This window comes from Oryctolagus cuniculus, chromosome 13 (assembly GCF_051225735.1).
Source record: "Oryctolagus cuniculus isolate XC-2025 breed Fujian yellow rabbit chromosome 13, ASM5122573v1, whole genome shotgun sequence".
Classification (NCBI taxonomy): domain Eukaryota; kingdom Metazoa; phylum Chordata; class Mammalia; order Lagomorpha; family Leporidae; genus Oryctolagus; species Oryctolagus cuniculus.
Genome location: NC_142879.1, coordinates 64,480,271 through 64,504,227, shown reverse-complemented (window position 1 = coordinate 64,504,227; position 23,957 = coordinate 64,480,271). Strand labels below are relative to the sequence as shown.

The 23,957-nt window shown below is 45.5% G+C and overlaps 1 protein-coding gene and 1 pseudogene across 2 annotated transcripts; one reads left to right on the top strand and one right to left on the bottom strand.

Annotated features, from left to right (window-relative positions):
- Positions 1 to 5,530: 5,530 nt before the first annotated feature.
- On the bottom strand, positions 5,531 to 22,477 carry SPMIP3 (sperm microtubule inner protein 3). Of its 2 annotated transcripts, none has more exons than XM_008268175.4 (4): positions 22,422 to 22,477; positions 15,426 to 15,521; positions 14,052 to 14,224; positions 5,531 to 5,773 (listed from the first exon to the last, which is right to left on the bottom strand). In XM_008268175.4, exons 1-4 carry the CDS (start codon positions 22,475 to 22,477, stop codon positions 5,655 to 5,657), a joined length of 444 nt encoding a protein of 147 aa, XP_008266397.2. In that variant the 3' UTR covers positions 5,531 to 5,654. The 2 variants fall into 2 exon arrangements, with proteins under 2 accessions (XP_008266397.2, XP_089167783.1); XM_089311657.1 differs by having other exon boundaries at positions 14,052 to 14,128.
- LOC149122630 (protein SET-like) lies at positions 9,457 to 10,594 on the top strand (annotated as a pseudogene).
- Positions 22,478 to 23,957: the final 1,480 nt, after the last annotated feature.

Sequence of the window (23,957 nt, the reverse complement as noted above, 5' to 3'; positions counted from 1 at the left end):
GAACAAGACATTTCCATGGGGAGAGGGCCTATGTGATGTGTCTACTTTCTACATTAGATGATAAATGTAGCTAAGTGGGAATGGCGAATTTCTAACATGTTTTTGAAAAGTTAATATGTTGAGACTGGTTTTTCCTCACCAGATGTTAAAACACAGCTATTATAATCAAAATATATAGCTCTGTCATTGGAAAGAACAAATATATAAGGCAAATGGAATAGACAGTCTAGAAATAGATGCAAGCATGTATGAAAACTAAAATGGTATTTCTTTTCCATGGGAAAAGATGCATTAATGAAAATCGGCAGAGTAGGTGTTTGGCCAACTAGCCAAGATGCCCATGTTCCTCATTAGAGTACCTGGGTTCAGTTCCCCACTGGGGCCCCTGATTCCAGCTTCCTACCTACCTAGGCCCTGGGAGGCAGGAGTAAGGATTCAAGTAATTGGGTTTCTGCCACTCACATGGGAGACCTGGATTATAGTCCCAGCTCCTGGCTTTGCCCTAGACCTGGCCATTGTAAGCATTTGGGGAGTGAACCAGTGGATGGTGCTCTTTGACTGTGTCTGTCTCTCTGCCTCTCAAATAGAAAATAATAAGTAAAAAAAAAAAAAAAAAAATAGTGGGAGCTGGTATTTGCAGCAGATAGAACTCTGCTTGGGAAACCTGCTCCCAAATTGGACTGCCTGGGCCTGCGTCTTGGTTCCCCTCAGTTCCAGCTTCCTGCTAATGCACACTCTGGGAGGCAGCAGGTGATGGGTTCCTGTGACCTGTGGGAGAGATCCAGATTGAGATTTGAGCTCTCGGCCTCAGCATGGCCCAACCCTGGCTACTGTGTGCACTTGGAGAGTGAACCAGTAGATGGAAAATCTCTTTTTTTCTCTCTCTGTTACTCCCTCTTTCTGCCCTTCAAATACATTTTTTAAAGAAGAAAAATCACAGTATACAACTTATTATTCTGGAAGAGAACAATCTCAACATGAATTCCAGGTAGAATAAAAATAAATTTTAAGTGATGAAAATGAATATAAGGAAATATGTAATCTTAAGGAAAGATTTCTGAAGAAAAACAGGAAACTCAGGAACGCTAAGGGGGAAAAAATGAACAGATTCGACCAAATTAAGATTTACATAGTTTCCAAAAAAACCTTCAAAATCAAAAAAACTTGGAAAAAATATTTCAATATAACATTATACAAAGAAGAAAATATGTAATATAAAAATGAGCGAAAAATGTGTCAGACAATCTACAAACAAATGTGAAACAACAAAAACATGACAACTTGTCCATCTTCCCCTGCAGACAGGATGAATGAAAAGACAGATTTCTAGTAAAGGTAACTACTAGCAGCCCCTGTTTTTGGTTTGTAACTCTACTCTTCATTTCTTACATGGTTTAAATTTAGACATACATAATTATAAATTTACATTATTAAATATTCCATTTAAAAATGTAATTTGTGACAGTGTGACAATATAAGGGTGGGATAGGACAACTGGATAGGAAAGTTTTTGTAACTGAAGTTGGCTATCATCTAAAGCTGCATTATTACAAATTTAATCTTGGTAGCAATAAGGAAAATATCTAGCAGTCTACAGAAGGATTTTATAAGTAAATTCAAACAGAGCAGCACAAAAATCAACAGAACAGAAAAGGCAGTAATGGAAAAAGGGATGGCATGCAGATAACAAATAGTTCGATGGTGGAAGTGAATCCTTATTAGCAATTACTTTAGTGTAAATGGATTAAAATCTCCAGAAGAAATATTGGGAGAATAGATTTTTTTAAAAGATTTATTTTATTTATTTGAAAGAATTACAGAGAGGTAGAGACAGAGAGAGAAGTCTTACATCTGCTGGTTCACTCCCCAGACGGCCGCAACAGCTGGAGCTGCGTCTACCCAAAGCCAGAAGCCAGGAGCTTCTGGGTCTCCCACGTGGGTGCAGGGGCCTAAAGACTTGGGCCTCTTGCACTGCTTTCCCAGGCCATCGCAGAAAGCAGGATCGGAAGAGGAGCAGCTGGGACTAGAACCGGTGCCCATATTGGATGCCGGCGCTTCAGGCCAGGGCTTTAACCTGCTGCGCCACAGCGCCCGCCCCAGGAGAATAGATTTTTTAAAAATGATCCACCTGTATGGTATCTTAAAGCACATTACTTGAGTAGGTTGAAAGTGTAAAGATGTTAAAGGGTATCACACAAAAGTGGACTTTAAGTCAAAAACTGTTAACAAAAAAAAAAAGGGAATTAAGTATTGATAACAAGGTCGGCTCATGAAGATGTCACAGGTATAAGCGTGCACTCACAGCCCCCAAATATATGAATTAAGCATCAACAGGTATGAAAAGAGAACTAGTTCTACAATAATAGTTGGAAACTTTAGTACCCCACTGTAATAATGCAGTGAATATTTAGACAAGATCAATAAGGAAATAGAGGAATTGAGGAACGTTAAGTCAGAACTAACAGGCGTTAGTAGAAGACTTCATCCAACAATAGCAGAATATTCATTCTCAAGTGCCTGGGGAGCATTATCTAGGCCTTATGTTGCTGTGAGGTCACAAAGTCTCAAGGATAATGAGATCATACAAACTATCAGACCACATAAAATGAAGCTAGAATTCAATAACAAAGAAAACTGGAAAGCTCACAGATGAGTGGGAATTAAACAGTACAATCTTAACCAGTGGATAAAAGGAAATCAGAAAGTATTCAGATGAATGAAAACAGTGATGGAACACACTGAAACTTATGGGTGCAGCAAAGATGGTGTTCAGAAGGACGTTTATAGAAATAAAAAAGTGCAACTTAAGGAACTATAAAAAAGAAAACTGGGCATAAAGCTGATGGAAGGAAATCAAAATAGGGGATAAACAAGAGAATAGGAAAAAAAAAAACGTGGAACCAAAAGTTGGCTCCTTTTTTAGTTTTCATATTTTGTGCATGCTAGGCAATAGCACTGGCCCTTTCATTTGGGGCTTTTGGTATTTAGCTCTCTAAAAATGTCTCCTTTAATTTCTTCTACTCTTTCTCTGTTCTATCTAGAATGCTGATTAATGAGAAGATGGACCTCTTGATATACTACTCTCTTTCAAACATTTTTTAAAGATTCATTTTTAAAATTTATTTGAAAGGCAGAGTTAGAGAGAGCGCTCTTCAATCTGCCAGTTCACTCCCCAAATGGCTGCAATGGTCGCGACTGGGCCAGGCCAAGGCTAGGAGCCAGGAACTCCATCCAGGGCTCCCACGTGAGTGGCAGTGGTTGTCTTCTGCTGCCTTCCCAGGCCATGAGACCAGAAGCAGAGCTTTCAGGACTCAAACCGGCACTCCAATATAGGATGCAGGTGCTGCAGGCAGTGGCCCCTCTGTCAGAACTGTAATTCCAGTGATTGATTTGTGAGAACTTGTAGGATGATTGCTTTTTCATGTTTTGTGGATGTAATTATTTTGCTACATCCTTAGTCGAATTATATCATTATGTGATGGTTAAGAGAACCTATCATTTTGGGATAAGGGGTGCTCAGTCAGCTGGGTACACTGTTTCTGGAAAAGTTAGCATTTGGATCAGTAGACTAAGATCACCCTCACTCACGGAGTGAGTGGGCATCATCTGACCCATTGAGAGACTCAGTAAGGCAGAAGAAAGGTGGAATTTGTTCTCTTTGCTTGAGCAAGAACATTCATCTTCTCCAGTCTTCCAAGCTGAGCTGGGACCATGGGCTCCCTGGGTCTCGGGCTTCCAGACAGGGACTGGAGCTACACCACCAGTGTTCCTGAGCGTCCAGGTTGCAGATGGCAGCTTGTGGGACTTCTCGGCCTCCCAAATCACGTGAGCCCATCTCTCATAATAAATCTCTTTGCATATATCCATCCATCCTGTTGGTTTCATTTCTCTGGAGAACCTTAACCAATACAGAATCAGGTACCAAGAGTAGTAATACTAGAAGAAGAAAATTTTAAGGATAAGTGTTTTGAGTTGATTCTGGGGTTCTGAAATGTGTAGTCTGATTAGATTTGAGGTTGCTAGTGATTCTATTGCAGTAGTAAAGAGAGCACTGATAATCCATGGTATGAACTGTTTATTATAGCAACATTCAAAATGTCTGCATTGGGTATTCCTAAACAACTGCTTTTAAGCCTGGAGCCCAGTGACTCTCTATGATACTTTTAAATAATTTTACAAAAGTAAGGGATATAATGTTGGTTGGTTGTTGTTAATATTGCTGAAATTGCTGAAAATCAAATATAGAACCTCACCATGTGACTGGCTGAAATGCAATGCATGCAGGATTCCCAGCGTCACAAGGCATCTACTGTTAAAGTAAAGGCATTGATTAGGAAAAAGTGGAATTCCGTAAATTTGGAATGGGAATGTATAGAAAGACCCTGGTGAAGCTGAGGACATGAGCCCCTTAATTTTAATGAACGTTGTTTTGCCCAAGGCCTTCCCACCAGCCAGTGGTGTTGACATCTCCACCTCTGTTGGTAGCGGCCCCCACATCCATAGTAGCATCAGTTTTTCCACCTCCATCTGAGGGCATTAACCCTGCATCACCTGAGAAAATGGTAACAGTTTCCCTGAGACAGTTACTGTGCAAGACGTGCTGACTGGTCTTGGGACTCACCGTGGCCACCCTTCTTTGCTTCTAGAATTGAGACTGGGCTCATGTCCCAGCAGATGTGATGTGGTGTGACCTAGGAAGAGGTGTGCTGCGCTCCAGAAAAGCTGCTGCAGTTTTCTAATTTATATAAGCAGAAATCTGGAGAGCATGAGAACATGTGTGGGAATGGATATCAAGAATGTGGGGTAATGGTGAGGGTAAGTTGTGGATAAGGGCTCTTCTAGAAAGCAGAGTTTCTGCATTTAATGTTGCAGCTAAGGGTGTCAGAACAGGCTCTATTTGGTTAACTGAAATGGATCAAAATGTTGCCCACTGTGAATGAATTAGAAAAACCCAACCTGCCTTGGATTAATGTAGAGGGAGAGGCTCAAAGGCTTAGTGAGATTGGGATGCTGGACTGGATTTGTCATTTGAGACCTACTCCTACACAAAGGGAGGGTCCAGAAGACATCCCTTTCATTGATCCTTTGAAAAATAAGTATTTGTGAGAGACGTCCCAGCATCTTTGAAGAGCTCTGTGATTGCTCTTCTCTGTAGACCAGAACTTAGAGTGGGAACCACTGCTGCTCAACTAGAAAGCCTAAATGCACTGGGAGTAATTGGATACCTGGTGTCGCCAGGCCAAATGGTGGCACTGCACCTGCAAAGGCAAGGTGAGCCTGCTTGGTGACAGAGTTAAAGTAGCAATCAAAATAGTCTTGGTTTATGAAGACTAAGGGCATTGCTGGCTAACCATGGTGTTTCTAGAAGTGAAATAGAGAGGAAGTCCACCAGATTCTTACTTGACCTGTATGAACAGAAAAGGTCTGGTTCTAGCTCAAGGGAATTGAAAGCCCAACTCAAATCATAAAAACAGACAGCCATGACCCCCTCAATCAGTCCCAACTATGAGCCTGTTTGTAGAACCAGAACCCCTTGAATGAAGCCCAGAAGCTCTTAAGGAAGGATGCCCAGACACTACAGAAACTTTGTGCTGTTAATTATTCTTCCAGCCTTTCTCAAAGGGACCAAATGTGAGCTTGTTTGAACTTCATGGTTATCTTGGCTTAAAAGCACTTCTTTCAAAGCCACTTCTTTCCTCACAGTTGCAGAGTGCTGGCAGCGAATTAAGTGGTCGAGGATTCAATGCAATAGTGGCCAATTTCTGGTCCCAATCTGGAATTTAAAACAAATTGTCATTTATTTTAAGCTTACTAATTGTGCAAAGTAATAAATAATCTGTGGTATTTAAGAACCATGGCCCAAACCATTTTAATCCTACATCAACAAGAGGCTATTTTGTATCATCTTCGTATCAAATTGAACTTGTTCCTATCCCAAAATTCATACTCTTTGGAGTTCCCTCATATCTTACAGCCTCTTGTCTACAATCAGTAACAGTTCTGCCTATCTAAAGGGTAAGAGTTCAAGGAGGGCTTGAAATGAATACAGTCATTGTTCAGTGAGCCAAAGACCAGAGTATTCCACTGATAACATTGTAACAAAACTGAGAATTTCATGTATTCCAAATACTTTAATGGTTCGATAGCATTTAATGTCACTCACTCTTAAGAGATTGTGAAGATAACTTGGGTTGTGATTCTTTTTACCTTATCCATTGGTGTTAGAACCTAATCTCATTATAAGATGCAATTCCATGTACTAGCTTTTTAGAAATATTTACAACGGTGTGGATTTATTCTTGAGCAATAATAATCATAGGTAACACTTTTTGAAGGCTTATTGATGTTAGGTGTAGGCAAAATGCATAAATCCTTAATATGAATATCTCTATTCTATTAGATATTCTTTTTTATCCATTTTGCAGATGTGGAAGTTGAGGCTGAGAAAGCCTAAGGGGTCACCCTGTTGCTCAAGGCTATGGAGCTACTTTAAAAAGAGTCTGGAAAGAAAGATAAGTTCAGTTTAATGCAAAAAAATTCCTTTGATAATCATGTATGGTTTTTTTCATAGCATGCATTTTCCATGAACTTTCTGAGGATTCTTCATATTTATTTGAAGTACTTGATACCATATGAGGTAGGCAGGAGTTCTGAGGGGCTGTCTCATCCTGTCAGGTTCTAAGTTCTCTGAAGTCAGTCTTCTGCAGATCCTCTTTGGTGTCCTACACATAGTTGGTGTTCAATAAATGCTTCCTAGATAGATAAGTGAGCTTGTATGTGCTGGGAAAGAATTTTCACTAGATAACAGTTTCTTGAGCAACAACCAGGGCTTCTCAGGGTCTACATTAAATTCCCAAGTCAGAAACCTCAGAGAGTTGAATGTGAAATACAGATCATTGCTAATTTAGAAATACCATCTACCATGAACATGGGATCCCACAAATGGGCTTCAGAGCACTTATGACAGGTGGAATTTTGTGACTATTTCATTTTTTTTAAGAAAAAATTTTTTAGATTTAATTTCAAAAGTACAACTTTTGGATTATAGTGGTTCCCCCCTCCCCATAACCACCCTTCCCCCTGCAAACCATCCCATCTCCTACTACCTCTCCCATCCCATTCACATCAAGATTCATTTTTAATTATCTTTATATACAAAAGATCAACTTAGTATATACACGAAGTAAAGATTTCAACAGATTGCACCCACCCAGACACACAAAGTATAAAGTATTGTCTGAATACTAGTTTTATTGTTAATTCACATAGTACAACATATTACGGACAGAGAGCCTACCTGGGGAGTAACTGCACAGTGACTCCTGTTGTTGATTTAACAATTGACACTCTTGTTTATGACGTCAGTAATCACCCGAGGCTCTTGTCATGAGCTGCCAAGGCTATGGAAGCCTTCTGAGTTCACAAACTCCGACTTTATTTAGACAAGGCCATAATCACAGTGGAAGTTCTCTCCTCCCTTCAGAGAAAGGTACATCCTTCTTTGATGGCCCATTCTTTCCACTGGGATCTCACTTACAGAGATCTTTCATCTAGGTCATTTTTTTGCCACAGTGTCTTAGCTTTCCATGCCTGAGAAACTCTCATGGGCTTTTTAGCCGGATCTGACTGCCTTAAGGGCTGATTCTGAGGCCAGAGTGCTGTTTAGGGCATTTGCCATTCTATGAGTCTGCTATGTATCCCACTTCCCATGTTGGGTCATTCTCTCCTTTTTAATTCTATCAATTATTATTAGCAGACACTGGTCTTATTTATGTGATCCCTTTGACTCTTAATCCTATCTTTATGATCAATTATGAACTTAAATTGATCACTTCAACTTGTAAGATGGCATTGGTATATGCCAACTTAATGGGATTTGGAGTCCCATGGACGATTATTTCTATGAAGCTCCTTGAGTATAGAAATTTTGTGTCTATTTTTTTCCTTTTTTGATATCGCCAAACCCTAGCACACCAACAAGCATTTAAATGGGCTCTCAGAATATTTACTGAAGGAATAAATATGAATGAGTGAAAATGTGCCTATTCTATCACTGAGTCCTTGCTCTTTGAATAGGATCCAATCACCATAACACTCTCACCCTCACTCACCACCCACCAAGCAATACTGGCTCCCTTTCTTCTAATTAATTTAAAAGGCAGAGTGACAGAGGGAATCTTCCATCCCCTTGTTCACTGCCCAAATGGCCACAACCACTGGGGTTGGACCAGGCCAAAGTCAGGAGTCAGGAGCTTTATCCAGGTATTCCATATAGGTGATACTTAGGCCATCTGCTGCTGCTTTCCCAGGCACATTAGCAGGGAGCTGGATCAAAAGTGGAACAGCCAGGACTCAAACCGGTGCCCATATGGGATGCCAAGCATTGAAGGCAGAAGCTTAACCTACTGTGCCACAGCGCCCGCCCCCGGCTTCCCTTCTGTTCCCTAAATAAGTCAAGTCCTCTCCAGCTTTCAGACTTTTGCATTTACTGCTCCTTTTACCTGAAATGCTGTTGTATCACTCAGTCTCACTCTTCAGGGCTCCGCTAACATTATAAAGATGTTTTCCCTGACTGCTCTGTTTGAAGTACCTTCCTCCACTGTGCTTATCTCCTTGTAGCACTAGCACCATTTGTAATGTTTTAACAGCATTCTTGATTATGCTCTGTGTCTTCACCAGAACGTCAGCTCTGCAGAAGTGGGTGTCTTATCTACCCAATCACTGTGTTCCTAGTCAGTGGCCAGTGTTTCGGTCAGCATGGTGCTCAGTAAATGACTGAAGCATACTGTGGGTGCCAGTTTTCAAGGCGGACCCCGGTGGTTCCTGTCTCTGGTGTACATGGCCTGTGTACTTCTCTCCTCCACTGCCCTAGGGCTGGCCATGTATGGTAGGATACAGCAGGATGATAATGTGTGACTCTTCAAAAGACTTTGTTCATTGTAAGGGAATTTAACTGCTGGGTTCTGAGGACGTTCCAGCAGCCCCACGGGGAGGCACTGAGACCCCCAGCTTCAGCTTAATAAACCATGTGAGCTGCCAGGGAGGTGGACTCTCCAGCCCCTGCCAAGCCTTCAGGTGAAACTGCAGCCCTCGCGGACATCTGACTGAAACCTCTCAGAGACCCTGGGCCCAAGTTGCCGAGCTGAGCAGCTCTTGAGTTCCTAACCCACAGAAACTGTGAGAGATAGAAAATATCATCTTGGGGCCAGCATTGTGGCACAGCGGGTTAAGCCTCCACTTGTGACACTGGCATCCCATATGAGTGCTAGGTTCAAGTCCTGTCAGCTTCACTTCCAATCCAGATCCCTGTTAATGGTCCAGGAAAAGCAGCAGACGATGGCCCAAGTAGTTGGACCCCTGCCACTCCTGTGACAGATCCTGAAGGAGTTCCAGGCTCTTGGCTTAGGCCTGGCTCAGCCTTAACTGTTGTGACCACTTGGGGAGGGAACCAGCGGATGGAAGATCTGTCTGTTTGTCTGTCTCCCTCTCTGTAACCCAGCCTTTCAAATAAGTAAAATAAGTGTTTTTAAAAAATGAATTAGCAGTTCTCAGAGCTCCTTCCTGCCTGGCCCTGGGGCTAGGAGTTTCCTGGGAGCATGGCCCCCAAACGCCCGTCTTTGCTCCTTCCGCAAACGAAGAAGCTGAGAGCAGCTCCTGGCCTGAGGCCGGCGGACACATTGGCCTCTTGGGGTTTGTCAATGGGAGAAAAAGAACAAGAAGCAACTGAGTGTATTGATGAAGTACAAAATAAAATAGACAGACTTAATGAACAAGCCAGTGAGGAGATTTTGAAAGTAGAACAGAAGTATAACAAACTCCGCCATGCATTTTTTCAAAAGGGGTCAGAACCGACTGCCAAAATTACCCTGGGTAACAACATCTGTCAGCCATCCGCAAGTGTCTGCACTGCTCGGGGAGGAGGGTGAAGAGGCGCTGCACTATCTGACCAGGGTTGAAGTGACAGAGTTTGAAGATATTAAATCAGGCTACAGAATAGAGTTTATTTGGATGAAAATCTTTACTTCGAAAATAAAGTTCTCTCCATAGAATTTCATCTGAATGAGAACGGTGATCCATCTTCAAAGTCCCCTGAAATCAAATGGAAATCTGGAAAGGATCTGACGAAACGTTCAAGTCAAACACAGGACGGAGCCAGCAGGAGGAGGCAGCAGGAGGAGCCAGAGCTTCTTCACCTGGCTCACCGGCCATTCTGATGCAGGTGCAGACGAGGTAGGAGAGGCCATCAAGGATGGTGTCTGGCCGGATCCCTTACAGTACTACTTGGGTCCTGATATGGATGATGAAGAAGGGGAAGGAGAAGATGATGATGATGATGAAGGATTGGAAGACACTGATGAAGACGGGGATGAGGATGAAGGGGAGAAGGGGAAGAAGATGAAGATGATGATGACGGGGAAGAAGGAGAGGAGGATGAAGATGACTAATAGGAACACTGATGGATTCCAACTTTTTTTTTTTTAATTCTCTCCAGTCCCTGGGAGCAAGTTGCCATCTTCTTATTTTTATTTTTTTCCCTCTTGTGCTCAGTCTCCCTGTTTTTGTGGTCTCTTCTCTCTACACCATGGTTCTCAACTTGTTGTGGGGAAAATACCTGAAGCAGAATACAATGGGAAAAGAATCTCTACCCCTTTCTATTCCAAATTCATTTTATTCCTCTTGTCTCGACAAAAACTGTATGGAATCAACACCACCGTGCTCTGCGGGAAAAAGAATCGCTCCTGCCCCCGGCTCCGCTGGAAGCTGGAGGGTGCCAGGCCTGTGTAGCAGTGCATAGAACTCTAGCTTCCCCCTCCTTTCTCTGTTATTGGGCTCAGAGATTACACTGTGTCTATGCGAATACGGACAGTTAGCATTTACCAACATGTATCTGTCTACTTCCTCTTGTTGAAAAAAAAAACACCTTAAAAATGGGGTTATAGAAGGTCATCAAGGGGAGGGTTTGAGATGTTTGGGTGGGTTAAGTGGGCATTTGACAACATGGCTTCTCTTTTGGCATGTTTAATTGTGATGTTTAACGGACACCCATGTAGTTTAAGATGACACTTTGAAAAATAAAATTTTCTCCTAATGATGCCTTGAGCCCTGCCACTCGATGGGAAAATCAGCAGAACTTGAAGGATCTTATTTGGAATTGACATTCTATTGTAATTTTGTTCCTGTTTATTTTAAAATTTTGTTTCACTGGAAAAAAAAGATGATGCTCAGTTTTAAATGTCAAAAGTGTGCAAGTTGCTTTGTTACAGTAAAATTAAATGTGGGGCTGGTGCTGTGGCGTTGCAGGTAAAGCCGCCTGCTGCAGGGCTGGCATCCCATATGGCCACCGGTTTGAGTCCCGGCTGCTCCACTTCCGATCCAGCTCTCTGCTATGGCCTGGGAAAGCAGTGGAAGATGGCCCAAGTCCTTGGGCCCCTGCACCTGCACAGAAGACCCAGAGGAAGTTCCTGGCTCCTGGCTTCGGATTAGCACAGCTCCAGCCATTGTGGCCAACTAGGGAGTGAACCAGCAGATGGAAGACCTCTCTCTCTGCCTCTCCTTCTCTATATAACTCTGACTTTCAAATAAATAAATAAATCTAAAAAAAACCAAAAAAAACCAAAAAAACACAACAACCCTAAATGTGTACACACACAAAAAGAATTAGCTTGTTCAAGTTTCAGTAAACAAACAAAATTCTGAGTGTTTAAGCTACTAGGTTTTGGGGTGATTTGTCACTCAGCAACAGATGACCAATATAGATTCAATCCATGACTCAATGAATGCAGCAATGACGGTTTCTGTATAAATGATCTCTAGAGTGGTCAGGCGTATACCTCACTAAGTAGGGGACCCTCCAAAGCTGTTCCTCATCTTCTGTTGCCCAGCCTGCCCTATCCAGCACTGTATTTTCAATTTTCTGTAGATCCCCACTTGACCACATCTCTTCTTCCAAAAGCCATTATTTCTATCGGAGGTACCCGCAGTCTTGTAGAAGTGATGTGCTGTGGCGTTCTCCTTACTTTGTCTTTTGCGTTTTGGATTAGCTCCAGATGCTCCAGATGCTCTGCCATGTGAGTTTCCCCTGAAAGCTCCTGGTTCCATTTAAGGGCAGGGGCTCTCGAGTGTGACACAGCTGGGTCTGACCTGGACTTAGCACTAACCGGCAATCTGCCTGCATAGACTTTTATCATCTCTAAGCCTTCGTTTCCTCTTCTGCTGACCTGGAGCTAATCACACTGCCCTCTTTGATAACTGATTGCAACAATGAATATGTACACGTGTGCATGAGTATGTCAGCTGAGCACAGTTCCAGGCATGTGATGGATATTTTAAATCCTAACAGCTATTCTCAAGATAGACTTTGGGTCTCCATTTTACAAAGAAGCAAACAGGTTCATGGAGGCTGAGAATACTGCCCAAAGGATTCTCCCTGACCCATTTCCCAGCTTCTTTGGCCACAGCCCTCCCGAGGCCCCTGGACCCCAGCCTCTAGCTCCCTGTACTCTCTCCCAGCTCCTCCTTTCCTAAATGACCTTCATCTCATCCCTCAGTCCCTCAGCTCCTTCCCTTCTCTGTGTCCAACCTTCCCTTGGGTTCGAGAACCCAGCTTTACCCTGCTTCAACCTCTTATCCCAAGCCCCTATTGTCAGCCTGTCCCATCCCCACCTCAGCTTCATCTACTGCCTGCTCCTCCTGGCTCCCCTCTGCCGAGATCTGCCCCGGCCATCTCCTCCCTGCCCTGCTCTGGCACTCGGCCTCGCTACACCTCAGGTCTTTCTTCTGGGAGGGAAAGAAGGAAAGTAGAACCTTCCCACCCACTACTCTTTTTTTTTTTTTTTTTTTTGACAAGCAGAGTGCATAGTGAGAGAGAGAGACAGAGAGAAAGGTCTTCCTTTTGCCATTGGTTCACCCTCCAATGGCCGCCACGGCTGGCGCGCTGCAGCCAGCGCACCGCGCTGATCCGAAGGCAGGAGCCAGGTGCTTCTCCTGGTCTCCCATGGGGTGCAGGGCCCAAGCACTTGGGCCATCCTCCACTGCCTTCCCTGGCCACAGCAGAGAGCTGGCCTGGAAGAGGGGCAACCGGGAAAGAATCCGGCGCCCCGACCGGGACTAGAATCCAGTGTGCTGGCGCCGCTAGGTGGAGGATTAGCCTAGTGAGCCGCGGCGCCAGCCCCACCCACTACTCTTTATCTGTTCATTTTCCTTCCTTCCTTTTCCTTCCTTCCTTTGGAAAAATAAAGTGGTCTGCTTTACAGCAAACTGCTAGATAGTGGTGTGGGTGACACTGAACTGTGACATCTGAGCGCCATTTGGGAATGACACGGCCTGGGTCTGAAGTTTGCATCTCCACCTGCTTGCTGTGGTGAACTTGGGGCTGGTCACTGAACTATCTCTGTGACATGGCCTCCCCTGCCATAAAATGGGCAAAATAATAGCACGTTCCTCAGAGAGCTGGGGAGGGGGTTCTGCCTGCCTCAGAATAGGGAACCCCAAGAGCTGGGATGTGTGTACTCAGCGAGTCTGAAAGGGAAGTCATTTGTTTAACCAAGCACCCACGACTACAGGAACACAAGTACTACTGGACTAGGTTTTACATGAACACCCCAGAGTCCTCTCAACCAGGTGCCCTGGTCCCAGCCCAGAGAGGTGTGTCTGACACATGCCTTTAGATAACAAGTCACTATCATGAAGTCATTTAAAACAGGAAATGCAGGAGCAAAAACGAACTCCCTCAATGCTGTGCTCAGGCACACCAGTGATGTGGCATGGGACGAGGCGCTCAGGGAAGAGTGCTCAGACCTGAGCTTGCCTCCTAGCAAGGACCTGTGCACCTCTCCATCCCTACCATCTCATAACCCCCCACCCCCCACCCTGCCCTGCCAGAGCTCTGAGAGAAGGGAGGGAGGGCCCTCGGGGCAGTTGGCTGAGTTCTTCCTGCATCCACACCCACACTCAATGCCTGCCCCCAAACTGACGCACCCCAAACATGGGCCCTGAGATGCAAGCCCGCAGGAGATGCTGCTGTGGGGCCCAGGCCAGCTAGTCTGACTTACCAAGCTTATAAAATGGCAGAGAATAGTCTCTTTGGTAAGTGGTTTCTTTATACCATGGTTCAGCAGGCCTTGAATGTCTTCGGAAGCAAATATATCGAATGAGTGTCTGTTGGTCTAATTGAGGCCGATACGGACCTTCTCTCTTGGGTGGCATTTCCAAGTCTATGAGTGGTCTAAATGGAAACAGAAATAGCTTCCTGAATGCCTGCTACAAGGAAAGCTGAAAGTCATTCCCTGGGAGCGGCCGCAAGGCTAATGAAAGCTGGCACTGGCAGAGCAGCAGTAGATTGCCCAGGGAATTTGGTCCTCTGTGGTTCGCTTCAGCATCCATCCCTCCTTCCAAATCACAGACCACAGGGGTGACTGGCATGGAAATCTCTGCATCGGCCCATGCGCAGCCACTTCCTGCATTCCACATCTCCCTGGTGCCCTGTCCCAGGGTGATTTTTCCAAGGAACCAATGCATTCTTCTGACCAGACTATACCACCATGGGTCTTGGTGTTTGATGGAGCTGAAATTAGTCCCAAGTTTCCTGCAGCATGACTCTAATAGGTGCAAATGTAATGACCAAATATCTCCGTGCACTTGTGTACATTCACCACACAATGTGTTTGAGAACACTTTGGCGATGGATACTAAGACCTTGAACATGCACGTGTAGTTTATCCCAGCAATTCCAGAAATTAGCAAAGTCTAAGAATGCTTATCAAAGTGTTTTTATGATAACAAAGAGTAGAAACCATCCTCATGTAAAAAAAATGTGGATTTATGTAGACAAGGATACCAAACTGTTAAAGTCATACAGGAATACTACCCCACCATGAAAGGTGATGCCAACTGTAAAACAGGTGAACCAAGTTGCTGTAGATGTGAAAAATATTAAATGAGATTTATGAGTAGCTAAGTCATATGTTGAATGGGTGCTATGTTCTGGAAGGTGGCTACATTTTTGTTTTTGTTTTATTTTTGTTAAAACCACACCTAGAAGGGCCGAAACTGTAAGGCCAAATTCATCAATTTACTCAGAAAGAAACTGAGTCTCTGGAAGGTGAAGTTAGTTGACCAAGTCAAAATTCTAAATCTAGGGTGTGTCTAAAATTTTATAATTTAATAACATTCTACATTTCATTTGCTCATTAGAAACAAATCTGGGAAGTAGAGAAAAAGATCTAAAAATAAAATGCAAAATGCTAATAATCGTACTACTCATTAAAAATATTTTTCGCAGTTTATTTTCTTCCAAAACTTTTCTACCCACTAAATGAGGCTTGTTGTAATCACGGTATCATTTAAATGGTGTATCCTCGTTTCCCCCTTCATCACTGTAGCTCTGCTGAGCTCCCTGAGAATTCAGATCTAGGGCTGTGTCTCACCTGGAGGCTCTCTTCACACCATGGGCCAAATGGTATCTTGCTAGTTGCCCAGGATAATAGCCTTGGAGATCCTTTCCTTGATGGACAATGAATAAACTAGTGGAGAAAGTGAGATGGTGAGAAAAATCAAGGACTACACCTCCTCTATAGAATACTAACTGCTAGGATAAAAAAAAAATGCATTTGGTTTTTGTCTCAGTTCCTGGCAACGAGTTCCTGGTTGTATCTTTCAAACTGATAATGAAACACCTTCCACCATACCAGAGTTACAGGCCTCCCTCTACCCATCACACTCTCCAGTATCTGTAATAAAATGTAATTTATTTTCAGGATTCATATTTAACAAGGCAGGGATTAGGTTCAAAATATTAGGGAAAAAAGAAATGAGGATATGTAAAACCCGTGAGGCACATGTTGATAGTTGTTGAAATGGGAATGGACAAGTGGAGACTCGGTATACTTTTTTACTTTGATATGTTGACAACATTTCACAATAATTTTTTTAAACTAAAAAGAGGACAGTTACCTGGCGCAGTGGTAAGAAGCCACTTGGGATGTGTGTATCTCAGGTCAGAGTGCCTAGCTTTCAGTTCCAGCTCTGCTCCTGACTCGAGCTTTCTGCTGATAGGCACCCTGGGAGGCAGCAGGTAATGGCTCAAGTACTCGGGTCCTTGCCAGCCATGTGGGAGGCCTGGATTGAGTCCCAGCTCCTGGCTTTGACCTAGCCTGGCCCTGGCCATTGAGGACATTTGAGGAGTGAACCAGCAGATGGGAGATCTCACTGTCTGCCTGTCTCTTTCAAATAAAATAAATTAATTTTAGAGATGTTTAAAACTTGTAATAAGTATAAAGGAGCTGAAAATGAAGCAGCAAGGGGTTAGCACTGTGACATAGAAGGTTAAGCCACAGCCTGCAGCACCAACATCCCATATATGGGTGCTGGTTTGAGTCCACTTGCTCCACTTTTAACCCAGCTCCCTGCTAATGCACCTAGGAAAGCAGCAGAGGATGACCCAGGTCCTTGGGTCCCTGGCACCCATGTGGGAGACCCTGAGGAGGCTTCTGACTCCTGGCTTTGGCCTGTCCCAGCCCCGGCTGTTGCGGCCATTTGGGGAGTAAGCCAACAGATGAAAGAACTCTCTCTCTTCTTCTCTCTGTAGCTCTGCCTTTCAAATAAAATAAATCTTTTAAAATAAATAAATAAAATGAAGCAGCACTATGATGTCAAAGCATGAGACACTTGTAAGCTTGGAAGAGGAACTCTTCATGTAGTTGAATTATATTATTTACAGATTTTATTTCAGAAGAGTAGCACAGACATTACAAAGTGTTCATAATTAAGAGAGGGGATGTTGTATCTGAAAGTTGAGGACCATTAATTGATGTAGGTGGTAAGGAATGTAAGATTTTTTTAAGGTTAAGGACATGCTATGGAAAGATCTCTGATGGTAAGGTGGGAAGCAAGTGTGAGGGCCATCTGACTAGAAGCAGTAAGACAGGTTAGGAAGTGACTCTAGTACTTTATGTGGGACATGGTAAGGGTCTGAACTATGTGATGGAAATTCAGGTGGAGATGACATAGTGTACTCTTGAGAAATGTAAAGAGAGTGCATTTTTGGGCTCGTCCACACATTCTGAGCACTCAGTAGATGTCTTAAGAATTCACAGAAAGGGTGAGTATTTAGCCTAGTGGTTAAGACACTTGCATCCCATCCCTGGGTTCAATTCCTGCCTCTGGTTCCTGTCTCTAGGTTTCCTGCTAATGCAGATCCTGGGAGGCAGTCGTGATAGCTCACTTGTTGAGCTCTTGTCACCCATGTGGGACATCCAGATTGGGTTCCTGTCTCCCAGCTTCAGCCCCAGCAAAGTTGTGGTTATTGTGAGCATCTGGGGAGTGAACCAGTGGAGGAGGAGCTCACTTTCTCTTTCTCTCTCTCTCTGCCTTTGGAAGTTAAAAAAATAAGACTTGACGGGAAAGGGGACAGTCAGTAGAAACTAGCACATGGTTTTGCACAAAGCAGCTCACTAAATAGGTCTTGGATGATGAATGGAAACTTACATTACGCCTTCAATTCGGTGGGCAGGTCTCTGTACTCTGCTAGGTTCTGCCACACACAGCTGACAAAGCAGGCCTGGATTTCAGAAATGCCCTTCTGTGAAAATAGTGACCTTCCTGAGGAACCAAGGGGACACAGGGAGGATTGGGGCAGGCAAATCCAGGTGGGGAAGGAGGATTCCAGGAGAATGGAATGACAGAAGCCACGACCTGGGCAGGGGTGGGTTTGAAGTCGAGCATGTAGGGGCCATGGTGGGCAGGCCTGTCTGCTGAGAAAGGCCAAGGCTGAGCAGGGGCAGGTTGTGTTTCCGTCTGTGCAGACAGGACATGTGGAAGAAAACCCACGGGCTGTCTGGGCCTGCCCAGTGGTTGGGATAATATGACTGAGCCCTGAGTGGTAAATAACAGTGGAGGGTTAAGTCATAAGAAAAGGGAGGAATTGGTAAAAAAAAAAAAAAAAAAGGAAAGAAAGAAAGGGCATGGATGGCATTTCTGAATGCAAGGGAGTGCGAGCCGCAGCTTTCTTAGGCGCCCATCCAGTTGCTAAAGCACTACCTAGGAGATCGCCCTGGGGCCAGGATCCAGCTTGGTGAGAGTCTCTGGCGTTTGCAAAGGACTCTGGGTTTTCTCAGAAGCTGCTCTGTTTGCTCTTGGCTATTCTGACCACAGATTCCTCAGTGGCACGCATCCAAAAAACACACACAGAGGACAGGTGCATTAACTGAACCCTGCTCCCCAGAAGCAGCCTGGACAAGCCGCACTGAGAATGAAGAAGCCCTTCACGGGTGCCAGAAAACACTCTTTACCTGAAGTCCCCCAAGAGGGCCCTGGGCAGCTTTTGGCAGGATTGGAGTGCACAGGACCCTGTATGCATGGAGGCAGGAGTCCCAGCTGGACACAGCAATGAAGAAGTTTGTGGGAGTGCGAGGACAGCCAACCTTGCCTGCGGCTCTTTGGGACAGCTTTCCCATGCAGCCTTCATCACATCACTTTTTTGAGAGAGAATGAGTAGCTATGAAAGCACCTGTGCCTGTCCACTCTCCAGACTCAGCAGCGGAGCCCCCTCCCAGACTTCAGGTCAATCCCGTGGAGCTGGCTTCCAGGGGTCCTCTTTCATCATCCCCCAGGGGGGAAGCAGGCAGTCCTGCACGTGAGACTCCACGTGCATTTCTGCCATGTCCCCGATAGCCTGGCTCTTTGAGGTAATGCTTTCAGTCCGCACACGAGCCATGCTGTCCCCTGGGAGGGTGACTGTAACCAGAGCAGGATCTGGGCTTAGCCTCAGACAAAGTTCTATATGCACAGGACAGGTCAGGGTGTGCTCCTCTGCAGAGCCTGGCCCAGCGCCCAGCCGCCGCACACTGTGCAGATCTCTCCCCTGCAGTCCATGCAGGGCCTCATGCTTTGCCAGGCACTGACCTCATTTTATCCCCTCAGTCCCCTTGCAAATAACGATGATTAACTTCTGGTTTTAGAAAAGTAAAAAAAGAAGCTAAGAGAAGTTAAGTGGCCTTGCTAAACATCACCCAGCTTGTCCGTGCCAGAGACATGAATCAAAGCTGGCTTTCTAAGTCATCCATGTGTGTACAGAAAGTTTTTTTTTTCCCAAGAGTTCAGTGCCACTTAAAAAAAAATTCTTTCATTTATTTATCTGAGAGGAAGAGAGATCTTCTAATCCACTGGTTCATGCCCCAAAAGCCCACAATAGCCAGGAGCCAGGGTGGCAAACCAAGCCTCCTATGTGGGTGGCATGAAGCCAGTTGCCTGAGTGTGCCTCCCAGGGTCACACTAGCAGGAAGCTGGAGTCAGGAATCAAACCCAGACACTCTGATATAGGATGCAAGTGTCACCAGTAGTGCCTTCAGAGCCAGGACAAACTCCTGCCCCAGTGCTATCTCTGAATGATCTCTGATTGTCCCACTTGTGGGCAGACAGCAAGGAGACAAGTTATACCAAAAGAATAGGAAAAGAGATAAAGACACGGCAATTTTAGTGGAAAGATGCTTTCACTTCAGTGAACAACACACTTGTTGCCAGTTCTGGTCTGGATGTGGAGCACTAGGCACAGTGATGACAAATCCTCTCTCCCCACCTGAGAATACTCTCTGCCCGTTGTTTTGATAAGGAAAACCCTGTTCAGGCAACTCATCTGCAACAATGGGGTGGGTGCCATTGCCATTAGCATGCTGAGGCCCAGGGGGAAATAAGTGACTGAGCTGGAGACACAGGCTGATGAGTATAGGAGATGGGGTTAAAGGTCAGGGCTGGGAGACCGCCAGCGCGGCCCTCATTGGCAGGCTCTATGAGCCACACTGTCTCCTCAAAGAAGGAGGGAGCCTCAGTTTCCTCATCAGAAGACAGGACTAAGACTGTCATCCCTGCTAATGACCTCATGGGCATAAATGAGACACTCGTACTTGGTCATCAAAACTCCCCCATGTTAGGTGTAGCCATCATTCAAGGCAGGATGAGCGGACCTGTCACTGCCTCTGGGTCTTTCAGAGACTGCCCCAGTGGACATTTTTAAACTCCATCTAAATCTGGCACAGATTCTGTATCTTTCATCTTCCACATCACACTGAGTTCACCCCACTGGAAGTGATATTTTTCTCCACAAACCAACTCAACACCCAGCCAATGGTGTGTGGCTTGGGCATGGCACCCATTAACACTTGAATATGGTATAATCATTAATTTGGGAATTTTATGTGGTCTCTACTACTTGTGAGCCACTTAATATCTACCTTTATTAGATGCCTATACTGCTTTGTACCTATTTCTGTTTTCCCTGCATCACCCCCAGGGTTGGGCATTTAAGGCTGAACTGGCTAACTGCTTGTGCAGAACAGCTGGAGAGGAGGCCAAGGTATTGTCCATCACCAGGAGACTAAGTCACAAATACACAGCAGAAACTTCCGCTCAGTCATCATTTTGATGTGTTCAGTAATTGTGCAGAGACAGCCAGCCTTGTGCTGCAGAGGTTGCCATACAGTGAGTACAGAAAGAGGCAAGCAGCCCCTGCCCGAGGGGGCCCACCCTGGAGACGGTGGAGCCAGACCAGCCGTCCAGCTTCCACATCTGTGGGCAGTCGCTTAACCACACCATGTCTTAGTCTCCTCATCAAGAACTCAGAGTTGTTGTGAAAATGAAAGGAGTTCATGTGCCTTTAGAATAATCCTTGGCGCACACTAAGGTCAGCCTCGGTGTCAAGTGTTATCATTCCAGTAGGTGAAACAGGTAGAAAAGAAACAAATCATATAACTGGGAGTTGTGATAAGGGGTGTAAAGGAACCCCAAAAGGGCACAAGATAGGGAATAACAGAGTGGGATAGCCAGGGTGGTCAAGAAGGGGCCGTCTGACTAGTTGGCAACAACACAGAGAGGAAGCTGGTCGCAGGGGCAGGAGGGAGGCCAAAGGGAGCTGTCCAGGCAGAAGGAAGACGACCTCCAACGGCCTGAGGTCAGGAAGAAGCTGAGCCTCTGAGGGATCAAAGGGAAGCCAAGGGGCTGGGGCTGGGGAAGGCTGGAGAGGGATGCTGCCCGCTAGGCAGGCTGCGGCCCCATGGCTGGGTTTCCTGCTAAGTGCCGTGGGTTGAAGGGTTTACAGGATCCAGGTTACACTGCATGAAGCTCATGCTGGAAAAAGGACTGTTGGAGGACAAGGGTGGGCACTGCTGTAGACGCACAGAGAGGCAGTGGCCATCTAGAGCACTTGGGGGCAGTGAACCCGAAACAACCCTTCAGATGGGAGATCACTCCTGGGGGTGGAATCCAGGGGATGGGCTGATGGGCCAGATCCTCTGTTGGCAACAGGAGGCAAAGAGCCCCCCCCCCCTCCCCCCCCCCCGTGAGTGCTGCGGAAATCCCTGCAGGGGGAGGGTGGAGGCACTAGTCTGACGGGGGAGGGCTGGGCTATGGCGGGGGAGGGGGAGCTCAGCTCATGGGGCCCTGATGATGAACAAGCACTGAGCACAGCCCAGTTGCAGGCCACCAGCAGGCCCAGCGCAGACAAACCCCAGGCAGCAGCAACTGAGGCAGATTTGTTTTCATTTGCCCCAGGAGATGTGGGGTCAATAGTTAAACCAACCCCACTGCAGCCAACACAGGTCTCAAGCCCTCAGACCAAGGGCTGTGGGGATGGGGGGAACCAGGGAATACCGAAAGCAATCCCTGATCTTGTGGATTTCAGGGAGGGGAGGCACTGTGCATTCTCTGAGAAGAGGCCTCTTAAGGCTTCTTAAGCATCCTTCCATCTACTCTCCTTTAGAGACTGCTGGGAGCAAAAGGACTTTGTGTTGACTAAACATTGTTGTCATAGCTAAAATACTAAAATAATTGTGAGGTTTGCTCAAATCCACGAAGCCAATGGGGCTGTAAGAGGCTGACCTCAAAATCACAGTGTGAGGGTTGCTGCCACAGCTCACAACTTGCAGATCCCTGCCGAGCTCACAGCAGGGGGCGAAGAGAGAGTGGGGTTAGGATTCACGGTGGATCACCTAACGTCTCTTAGCAAGACGAATGCAGCACAGTAAACACGTCTGGGGCTGGTGGTTCTTGTGGTGTGCATGAACTTGGAGAAAGAGTTCAAGTTTCTGTTTACGTCTATGCCATCAGCCCTCACGTCACAGAAGCATGGGGGTGGTTGGTTTTACCCCAAGCAGAGAACAGGGATGCCATCCATCCGAGGTGGATCCCACCTCATACTTCTTCCTGTGGGAAACTAATGTTTTTACGATCTTTGAGGGGAACTTAGAATTGCCTGTTTGCTTGCATTCGGAACTATGGGTAGGATTTCTTTTTTTTGCAATTTTACCTAAACCTAAAGAAGCTTCCCTAGAACACTCTGGTGGCAGTCATGGCTCAGTCACGAGGCAGCAAGGAGACAAATCCTAAATCCCCAGGAGTCTGCCTGCCTTGCCTCAGCTCTGGGAGGACCTTACCTGGGTGGGACCACTGGGCGCCGATCAACAAATTCTCTCAGTCGGATGGCAGCCATGCTGGGTGGGAATCTGAAAGAAAGAAGAGCGAAGGCTCACATTGTCAGTTTACACAAATTTCCAGGCTTGAGCTGTCTTGTGCCCAAGAAAGTCTTGTCCTGCAGGAAGAAAACTGGCAGAGGAGAAGGACTTGGTTTCTGCTAGACTATTCAAAGAAAATAAAAGACCAGTGAAACATAAAAAAGAAATACAAGGCAGAAGCCAATACACAAAGGCAGACTTTTCTTTAAGAACAAGGGATACTGTGCCAGTAACGTTAGTTGAGCACCCAGCTTCCTTTCTCACCCTTCTTAGCTTCACTTTCTACTGCTCAAGGCCACAAGGCAAACATTACAGTTCTCAGAGTCCCCCATCACCAGACACGCGTGAGGAGTCGTTCGGTCAGACACGTTTTTCATGGGATGTGGAAGGGGCAGTGAGGCAGAGGTTGTTTCCTGCTGCTCTGGTCTTTTCTACTGGCGAGCAAAGTTGTGCGGATATGGCAGTCTTCGGCAGCAGAACTGCAGGCTCCAGTCTTCAGCCCTGGGGATGTCCAGGAGCAATTACTGGAGAGGCAGAGTCTGAACACTGTGTCCCAGGGCTCAAACAACAGCATCATGGGTATAGACAGGGAGCTGCTGTGGCAAGGGTAGTTTTTGAACTTCCTTGGCCTGGAAGGAGCTGCCTGGTTTTTGTGGAAGGATTCTAGAAACTTCCTAGAGGACCATCCTAGAGCCTACTCTTCCAACCTTCCAGCAAATTTGTAAATCTCTCATTCTCTGTATTAAACTCCTTTCTGTAGTTCCCATTGTGATGGTTTGGAAAATAGTTTGGGTGTCTCCAAAGGGCCATGTGTTAAAGATTTGATCCCCATAATCTTCCGTTAACGGATTGAGGACAGAACATCACTGAATTATGGTGTCTGAACATGGGGCTTCGGAAAAGTGATTAGATTGGATGAGGCTGTTAATGGAAGCATTGTGGCTCTATGAAGAGAGCCAGGGATGTGCAGGACCAGCATGCTCCCCAGCTCACCACGTCACCCTCCCTCCACATGCATTCCACCACCCACTATCCTCACCAGACCAACGGGGCTGCCCAGTCTTGGACTGTGACTCTCCAAAACTGTAAGCCCAAATAAACTTCCCTTCCTGCCTTCCTAAGAAGCACCTCTTGAGTATCTTAGCTGTAGTAATGAAGCATTGATTCTGACCCTAGCTTTAATGTATATACATATAATGTATATAGTTTTAGTCTAAAGTTTCATATTTCATCTGATTTTTTACTGGGGAATATGGCTTGCATGAAAAAAAATGTTAGAACCAAAATGGAGTTGCCTGTGTCAACCCCCCCCCCCAAAATAAATAAAGCTGGGAGGTTATGAAGAAAGACTTTTCTTACTCATAGCTGCCTGGTAGTATCTAGAACCACAACATTACAGAGACCACCATGACCTTATAAAGAAGTACTCTACAGGGGCAGTCACTGTGGCATAGCGGG

What these genes read in the sequence shown, in the direction of transcription:
- SPMIP3 (XM_008268175.4), bottom strand. Translation starts at nt 22,477, where the DNA reads ATGGCTGCCATCCGACTGAGAGAATTTGTTGATCGGCGCCCAGTGGTC. An exon ending in GGTGTGAAGAGAGCCTCCAG is followed by an intron (nt 14,225 to 15,425) that starts GTGAGACACAGC and finishes GTTTCCATTTAG; the next exon opens with ACCACTCATAGACTTGGAAA. An exon ending in TCTGCCATTTTATAAGCTTG is followed by an intron (nt 5,774 to 14,051) that starts GTAAGTCAGACT and finishes TTTAAATTCCAG; the next exon opens with ATTGGGACCAGAAATTGGCC.